At 41.4% G+C, this 9,941-nt stretch overlaps 1 protein-coding gene across 1 annotated transcript in view; it reads right to left on the bottom strand.

Moving 5' to 3' along the window:
• LOC135218962 (transmembrane protein 62-like) overlaps positions 1-9,941 on the bottom strand; it is a 608,314-nt gene that overhangs the window by 363,803 nt on the left and 234,570 nt on the right. Inside the window, 2 exon segments of the mRNA XM_064255400.1 lie at positions 4,568-4,789; positions 4,907-5,044. Of these exon segments, the coding sequence (XP_064111470.1) occupies positions 4,568-4,789; positions 4,907-5,044 (360 nt within the window).

The raw sequence follows: 9,941 nt of genomic DNA, 5'->3' as shown, positions 1-9,941 counted from the left end.
GGTGATGTCTAATGAGGGGGAGTGCCTTATGAAGAGAATTTGTACATCTGTACATTGGGTTATACCCTTCTTGAGGGGTTTCTATAGAATTATTGTTCACTGCTTTTTAAGATTTGCTCCTTTGTAGATTTGCAGCGCGACCTAGAGAGACTGTGAAAGTGGCCACAGAGGTGAGCATTGAAGAGTGATCTTACTAATCCCTTTTCTTTTCAGCATCAGAGACTATTGGAATTTACTGTGTAATGTACTGATTCAGTGAACTTTTTTATTTCTCAATGTTTTACCTTTATTAAGCATTTCCTTTTTTATATCTTATGCACCATAACATTTGACTTTAATGGGGGCCATGTTTACCTTTTAACAGGAACTCTTCCTTGAACTGGCCCAATGAAAAATGTTTGATCACTGGAATAACAACGAAGAGGCTGTTTCCTATGCAACATTTCATTTTATTGAATGAACATATGTATTATGTTTGAGTGACATTGCACTTTCTATGTGGGTTTGATTTAGTTTCCTGTGTATTGCCAGAAGACAATCCGTTATCTCTATATAAAGCTTAACTGGGTTAGTTTTGGTTTGTCTTTTGATTTGCTTAATCCAATTTTCCCTGATAGATAGAATCATGCTTATGTTCTAAAATAAAGTTTATTTTTGTAGTTCGTAGTTTAATTCAGTTGCCTGTGCTAATCTGGAGTTGTATTTGTGTGTATGAAGAATAGGTTTTCAGGTCAGCCAACATTACCAAGCTTAGGTTCAGAGGTGAGATCCAGTCTCATAGCATATACATGTCCCATGAAATTCTCTCAACTCAGTAAAAAAGAGAGAGAGAGAGAGAGAGAGGAGAGAGAGAGAGAGAGAGAGAGAGAGAGAGAGAGAGAGAGAGAGAGAGAGAGAGAGAGAGAGAGAGAGAGAGAGAGAGAGAGAGAGTTATTATTTAATGTTACTGAATTTACATATATAAGTTTGAAAACTTATAAACTACATAAAGAATTAAACATAACACTTTTGCAGGGTTTCTCAAGGATTTGCTAATGTTTTCTTGTCTGTGAAAAACTTGTGTAATTAGTCAAGTTCCGATGAAAAGTTCATGTATCTGAATTTGCTCCACTAGAATCGTGCAAGTTCGGGCTATTACTGTACAGTACCGTGTAGCTGCAAACAGCCATGAAATACAAACAAGCGCCTTTACCCAATGGCAGCAAGGAGAATTCTGACAAGAGCTAACACATTCAAAATACACCTGGTGGAGAAGAGGTGTACTAGACAGTTATCTGGGCAGCCATTCAATCTTTTGTTTGAATGCTGACTTGCCTATCGCTGAGGAGATATAAGCTATCTTTAACAGTAGGTATGATTCATCCCAAATAATAATAATAATATCCATAGAAAAATACAGTGGAACCTCGGTTTTCGTACGCCTCTCTTTTTGTACGTTTTGGTTTTGGTTCATAGACTTTTTCTGAATAAATTTTGTCTCAGGTTTCAACGTTTCCTCAGATTTCGTACACTCAGGAATGCTCCTTCCAGAGCCTACTGCGTGACTTGGCCCAGTACCAGTGCCCAAACAAAGCATCCTGTGTTCTCTCATGATCCATTCTGCTTTTGTAGTCATTCTTTGTGCTTTTTTTTTTTGAGTACAACTGCCAAAGAAAGTTCCAAGTGCTAGCCCTTCTGTAAAAATGGCAAGAAACACTAGAATTTAAGAAAGAACTCATAGCAAAGTGTTGGAGGGTGTTGTATGCTGATCACAGTAAGCAAATGCCTACAAGTGCTGCTGTTAGTAAATCTAAGGCCAGCAGAGGTTGTTCTGAAAAATTCAAAAAGCAAACGGGATACATAATGTGCCTACTTCAGTGATTAAGGACGTGTTTCCAAAGTAGAGTGATGTAGAAGATTTTGTGGTGAATTATCATCCCAACAAACATATTGTAATCCATGTCTCCAACATCTTTAATGACACTGCAGTGTTCCACTTTAGGCAAATTTTAAAGAGATGCCAGAAACAAATATCTCTTAACAGTTTTGTTGTGCGATACAAATCCAGTGACTCAAGCTGGTTCCAGTGCCAGAAAAAACCAAAGGGGGGGGTGGGAGAAACCTCAGATAGTGCCAGTAAAAAACGAAGAGAATTAACCCCAGATAGGTCCTTGATACCAAAAATCCTTCTGGAGGGGGATTCCCCTTCCAAACAATAATCTTTCTTCCTCCTCCTCTCCTTCTGTCCGTCTTCCATACGCTAACAAGAGCCCTCCATAAAGGTAAGGGTGATGTTAAATATTCATTAGTTGTTTCATTATTCATTTTATATTTATTTCTCATTTTTCTGTGTTAAGGAGGCCGGCCGGCTAATGCCGTTTTTTAACGACAGGACTTTGACATTCATACCACTTAATAAGGTGACTTGGGACATCTCCAAACCGCATATGATTTTCGCCTCTGACCTTCGGTTTTGTGACGCCAGGGCGATTTATCCCGAAAATAACCATTTTTCAAATTCTATCTCCTCCCTTGATATTTAATATTAAGACCTGGGATTACTACCATATATAGACCTGATGTAGACCTCCAATCAAATGGAGTTTTTTTTTTCTAAAAGTCATTTTTTTTGCTAGATATGAATTTTTCGATATGGTAAAAAAATAAACCCTATAAATCACAAGAAAAAAATTTATTAAAAAAAAAGACAAAACAAAAATTGGAAAAAAGGGCTTTATTTATTTGATTGTTCTATAATGTCTTTCTGAGTTATATACCAAAGTCCAATGTTATAGCTTTAAAACTAGTGAGGAGATAGATTTTGAAGGTCAATAAATATACTTTTGAGATACGGGCGTTCAAAGTTTTCCTTCGTATTTCTATAAAGACAATATTAATAAATAATGATTATTATGTATATTAATAAACCAAAACTATTTTATTTATCATAATTTAATCATAAATGATGATCCCTTTGCTCATATATCGTAGCCTGGGGCACTGCTTGAGGCAAGATGGGGCACTCCTTCCTACGTAACCCCCTCTCTCCCCTTCACTAACTCGGCTTATTACAGCGAATTTTCTTCTGTATGTTAGCGAGATGTTTTCCTTGTATTTTCCTCTTTGGTATGATGACATTCTTGCCGAAACAAAGATAAACAAAAGTAAATGCAAGAGGTGAAACTCGAAGGTGTACTCTCTTTTTACAAAGACAATTTAATAAATCATGATTATTATGAATTTCATATTAAATTTTGGGTATTAAAAAACCAAAACTATGTTATTTATCATAAATGAAGATCTCTTTGCTCAAAGATCGTAGCCTTGGGCACAGTGTGACATGTGCTGTCAGGCAAGAAGGGGGCGTTACTAGGCAACCCTCCCCTCTCTCTTCACTAACTACGCGTATATTATGATATTCTGTAATAATACTTGAGCGATTTTTCTTCGTCTGTATGTTAGCGAGATGTTTTCCTTGTCTTTTCCTCATTGGCATGATGAACTTCTTGCCGAAACATACATAAACATACGTAAAAGCAAGCGAATGTCACGAGGTGAAACTCGAACGTGTAATCTACTTGAAGTCTATGGTCCTACTGATTCATGGTTGAACCAGATACTCGCTTCTGCAAGCCACGGAATCTCTACAGATGCCATTTCTCACAATTTCTTTGCCAATAATTATCAAAATTTACGATAACAGAAGAAATATTGCATTTTCTTGTACGGATGAATGTTTTAGGCTTATTGAGTTATGTTTATTAATTACCCTGTAACTACGAAAGTAAGAGGAATTTTGACGAAATATTTTGTATACGTATTCTCAATTGCCATATGAAGCTCCATGAATTTTTTCATGACTTTGCATTTTTTGCCCTATACCACCATATACGTATAGGGGTTCCGACCGGCCCCCTTGAACTGTGTTCATTCTCTATAAAATGTATCTTTTGTTAGTATTTTTAGGGGTCTGGAACACATTATTGATATTATTCCTTATGGGAATTACTGCTTCAGTTTTTGTACATTTTGGACTTTGTGGGAGGTTCTGAAACTGATTACGTATGAAAACCAAGGTTCCACTGTACTGTATATGTGATTAGGAGACATAATTCCTTCATATTCTTTACATGATGATTTTTCTGAGTAGTATAATTCTGTTGTACTTCATTCAATATATACGGAACAGAAAAAAACACACTTCAAAGACATATGCATAATGACTGAGTGTAATGCCATGGTCTTCATGTACACTATCATAACCAGCAAGCATTCTAACACATTATGATAGTTTGCTTAATACTGTTTACACTGAATGTTAGCATTTGTAGTCTATCATGCCACCTAAGTGGTTTAATTTATTGTAATAAACATGTACATAGTTATACTTTATGAATCTAGAATAGTCTAGGTATGGGAAAATGGTACTGATCCTTTTCTCAGCTAAAAATATGCTTGAATGTAATAAAATACTTCAAATACATCTCATATGTTAAGTAACCTATATTTGGATTAAATCTTATATGAATTCAATGAAGGAAATGTAGCAAAAATAATCTACAATGCCTTTCTATTACACATTACTTGCCTTCAGCTGCTCGGTGCAGATTTTTAAATTCATCCTCTGGAAGATACCCTAGAAAATTGTATGCTCGAATTCCAGGTTTCAAAGAGGCATCAACAGGAAGAAAAGTAACATTCTGTCCTCCAGTGCCAGCTATAGTAACCCCAATGGCTGTTCTTGATGCTGTGAAGGATGACTGCACAGCATTAGCCTTAAAATATGAGTGTGCCACTTCATCAAAATTATCTGTGGAAAAAAAATTATTTACCACAAATATTATTTACAGTTGATTCTAAAGTATTTTAAGTAATTTATGGTGTTTAGTACAAATGAATATGATACTAGGAAAAACCTAACACTTACCATGATTTCCAGCAATGTCTAACCAAATAGAAGAAATGTTACGACCGATCCGTTCCTTCACAGCACGCCTATAAATAGACCATTCTTCTGGAAGCTCAGCAATTTTAACTCCATATGTTTTTGAATTTGTCAGGTCACCTGCACATGACAAAGAACCAGGAGAGATACTTAAATTTCACAGGAACTAAATATAATAAAATTACATAATGGCTATGGAAAACAGTTATGTAAAAATGTAAAGATTTAAAATCTCACAAAAATTCAATGAGCAGTGGTCCACAAATCCACAGTGAATTTTTACAAAACACAGTAACTATTCTTTAAGATGGGCTCTTCATGAACATGACAAGTGTAACTAAAGCAAGAGGGTTATCCTTGAAATGCAAAAATAATTTTGAATTTGAAACATTGCAGAAGTGTACACAACTTGGAATGCACTCCTGTTAGCATATTTAAGTTAAGTGCTTGTACAATAAATCTGGGACATAGGACTTCTAATGAACAACCAAAACTGTGTACTCATCAAAAGTATGGATTAAAGAATATTATATAAAATTTCATTATCTAAGCATAATGTGCAGCAGTGAACTTCCAAGTGCACCAGACATTCATTTAGACAATCATAATACGTACACACATAAGTAGAAAATCATGTCATAACATAAAAAAAATATTTTTATTACAAAATAATGTTTTGTATATACTTACCAAGTAATTACAATGTTATAAGTTTCACTTCTATGGCAGCTTGAATTCAAAATTTCGTGGGTAACACTTCAAACCATTGTGTGCGTGACCAGTTCTACCCACTAGCGGGAGAATAGGAATGACTGTATTGAGAGAGCTCAGTTTGTTCATGCCTTATGTCTACCAGCAAGGAGGAGGGTGGGCTCTGATTCTGTCATTACTTGGTAAGTATATATAAAACATTATTTTATTATATAAAAATATCATTCTTATATTAGTAACTTACCAAGTAATTACATAGCTGATTCCCACATTGACAGGAGGTGGGAGACATGGACATACACCACTCCAAAATATTATGTAATGAATTGAAATAAAAAAAGTTGCTAGCATTGAGAGCTACTGGGACACTGCCTCTGGCTGGTAACCATCTTAACCTGTAGTGGTGTGACAGTATAGCCAAGTGTCACCTACTACATAAGTGGGAGCTTTACAGCAAAGGTTCATGTCTGAATGCCAGTAAAGCATGATAGGTGCCTGCCCTTGTCCTTGGCACAGCACCAAATTAAAACAACCACATAATACTGTCACCTACACTGAGATAAAACCAAAGCCCATCCACTGAGAGTGATGGGTGCTTCAGGTGCATTGCACCCCCTGGCTCTGCAAAACTCAACACCTTATTACAAGGTGAAGAGATAATAAGAAAAATCCTATGCCTCCCTCCAATATACCGTGCCAGTCACCAGAAATGGTCTGATCACTCTTTTAACTTCCATAAAATTATTGAAAAACAAAGAACAATCACATTTCTGGGCTCAGCCTGTGTCGCTCCATGAAATGTCCCTTTAGCACACATTTCTAAGGTATAAATATTGCTATGATACCAGAGAAAAAAGCTAATATGGAAATGCCAGAGTATTCTGGCTCGCTCACCTTTATTTAAGGTGTCGGTATGGTTTTTGGGGTGCGTGAAACCACTACCAGAGGTCCTTTGCCATTTAGACTCATCCTTCTTCAATATCCCTCATCTACAGAGGAGCCAATCTAAGGCCCACTACCCACTACCGTTACGGCTAGCGCCTCTGACGTCATTCCTTTGATAGCACGACCCACGCCGCACCTGTTTTTCTTTGCTATGTTGTGTTTTTTCCTGGAATTTTTCTACCATCATCATGGAACGTCAAGCTATTGCTGCATCCAAGTTAAGTACTGCTATTAATGGTTGACACTATTTAGGAGCTGCCCTTGGCACGTTTAACCAAATTATTTAGGTTTTTATAAGACGACGTCCCATGCGGCGGCGTCCCCACGCCGCCATACTCGGCTCGCTCCCTTGTGTTACCTTGTTTCGTGTCCCAATCGGTCCCCCTTACCTTTTGGGCTCGATTCTTTGTTTAGCAGTACCTTCCTATGATTTTCAGTGATGCAATTTATTGACGTTTTTGTTACTTTATCCACACAGGGGATATTGTCCAAGCACGCGCTCTCGGTTCGTAGCCTACGTTGTTTCCTTTCAGACCAGATGTTCATGCATGCATTTATCTTTTAATTGTCAGGTTACTTCTTCGTTAGGCGCCCTTGTCCGAAGGACCCTGGTCCTTCTCCCTTTAGTCCTCGAGCCACTCTGGCCGCCTGCCCCGCGTTTTTTCGTCACTGTATATAGGCTAGCTGCTCGGAGTTGCCAGGCTTGCCCATCCTTTTCAATTGGCTCTGCCCAGCTTCTCCAGGACATTGCTCTTTCTCTCTCATCTCACTTGCATGTTCTTTGAGACGGCATTAGTTGGCCTATAGGCCGCCTTCGATCGCCTGGCCTTTTTCACCTCGTGGATGTTCACCTGGCCGAGAGAGTTCCAGGTGACTGCGTACGAGCCACCCTGCTTCCGACCCTTCCAGTCCCTCTTCCCCCCCCCTTGGGGGAGGGACGCTCACTCACGCTGTCTCAGGCAGCCGATCCGAGCAAACCCTCCCCCTTCCCCCCCTCAAGGGGGACAGGGGAGGTGGCTGGAGGGCTCTCGGCGAGCTGGCCCACTACCCTGCTGTTCTCCCCAGAGGAGTAGGGGGAGCCCTGCTTAGCTGAGCCTCGGTTGGCCACCAGGCTCGGTGGAGCTCGGTTCTCCTCGGCTCTCGGGTCGCGTTTCCCTATCATTAGTCACCATCTCCTCCCCGCTCCGGCAGATGCAGGACCCCGGCGTAGCCAGGCCTGCTTTGGTATGGTTGATTTTTGTGGAAGCTCCGGCCTCCCTTAAAGGGTACGCTATGTTGCATGCATGTTCTTTTACATATAATGACATCCATTGCCTTTAGTTTAAGTTTTGTTGGCGGAGTCCTCCAACCCTGCCAGGGATCATCTCCCACCTTGTTCTAGTTTTAAGTTACCCTACGGCGAAGTTGTCAAACTCCGCCATGTAACTCCTTTCCTGGTCTCCCCCTGCTCCACACCCGCTGTTTGTTCAGACTACTCCTTGCTCCGGTGTATGGAATAGGTGGTTATCCTCATTCAGTGATTAAATTGATCTCCAGCATCGCCGGAAACACACTGTTTCAAGCTCTGTCCTACCGATCCTACCAGATGCCTCACCACAGTACACGGCTAAAGAGCAGGTCGAAACTGGACCATGTTACTTATTAACACTGGAGTACTCCGGCGTCATGGCATATCACAACCACGGACCTAGTCCGGAAGGTTAGTGGTGATACTCATGTATCATTTCACTTACAGGTCACCCATTGTATGGAAGCTGGCTGCAACGCTGTCCTCCAAGACCCCTGTGGGCACGAGGTCTGCCGGACCCACTCCACCTGCACGATCCGCCTTAATGAGCCCGTGGTATGGCACCATGAGAATTGCCTCATATGCTACGAGCTCGTAGACCAAATTTCCTCTGAGGTAGGTGGCATTCCGGAGTTCACACAATAATGCAATGAGGACCAATTAAATTTATGTCAATTTGATATGACCTTTAGAATAAGTTACGGTATAACCTAGGTTAGTCGTAAGTATTAACATTAACCCTCTTTTTCAGGGCGTCCAAGCGGTCCGGGAGACTGCTTTAGCCACCCTGAAGGCCTGGGTTGGTGGGTTTGGCCATAACGTTGCCAAGGGCCAACCCTACATCCTTTCCAAGGAGATGGCCACTCTCATCTTCCCTGGGGGGAAGAGCACGTCATCCGTGGACCCCGAAGTGGCAGCTCCCCTGATCACCTCCATTCAAGAGGCGGTCGCTCAGCCCCCGGAGGCGGCGTCCATGCAAGAAGTCGCGCAGGAAGTAGCTGCTCTGGATTTGGACCTCGAGCCCATGGCTATTGAAGGCATGGGTAATGGTAAGAATGTTTGTGAGGTAGGTACTGTAGGGGCTCAAGGGCTTTCCTTGAGCCCATCTAGAGCTTCTTCCCCTTCGACTTCAACCTCTTTCCAGGGATTCACCGGGGGACTTCAGTCGGTCAGGCCGCAGTCCACCTTGGCGATCCCTAAAGTCAAAGGCAAGCAAGACTTTAAATCGCTTCAGAAGTCCCTGTCTAAGAAGTCAGGTACCAGCCTTGTCCGTAAGCTTCCGGCTCACCATCCCGGGGCTGACAAGGCTAAACTGGCTTCCCATTCTAAAGGGTTGAGGACCAAGACTTCTAAGGAGAGGGCTCAGCCCTCCTCCTCCGACCCTGAGGCGTCCACCTCAAAAGGGACCAGATCCAAGGTCCCTAAGGAGAAGGTAGAACCTTCCTCCTTTGACCCTGACATTTTCTCTGCTAATATTTCAGCAAATATTATGCAGCAGATGGCCAGCATGGTCGGGGACTTGGTGCAATCCAAGTTCCAAGAAATGTTTGTTGAATTGTCCTCCTCCTTAGAGGCGTCAGGGCAGTCTATCCAAGCTATCTCGGATAGACTGGTTACCCAGGAGAACCTTATTGCGGGTCTCTGATAGAACGCATTGACAGGACTTCCACAGTCCAGCCTAGTAGCTCAGAGCTTGCTAATGCCGGACTCGTCTATCCTTCCTCCCTTTACGCCGAACAACCCATGGAGGGTTGCTTCACATGCTCCTTTCGTAGGTGGCATGCTCACAATTGAGGGCTGCGGAACTCGAAGGTTTGAGGACTTCGAGTTCTATCCACAAGGATTACAGCCTCCTTTCATGGGCTATGTCCGCCTGACGGAAGCAGCTATGAGGAGGGAAGACAAGGTCCCAAAGGAAACAGTAATCCTTTCCCGGGACCAGGCCCAGCAGGCATGGTTATGTAACCAGGGTTATGGCATTCAAGAGCCCATTCACAATCTTCACTGTAGATGATGAAACGCCCATCCCGTTCACGTCTAAGGTGGCAGAATTGACATTGCAGGCAGCAATGA

This window comes from Macrobrachium nipponense, chromosome 1 (assembly GCF_015104395.2).
Source record: "Macrobrachium nipponense isolate FS-2020 chromosome 1, ASM1510439v2, whole genome shotgun sequence".
Taxonomy (NCBI): Eukaryota; Metazoa; Arthropoda; class Malacostraca; order Decapoda; family Palaemonidae; genus Macrobrachium; species Macrobrachium nipponense.
Note: the sequence above shows the minus strand (reverse complement) of the source record. Positions and strands in the feature narration are given on the sequence as shown.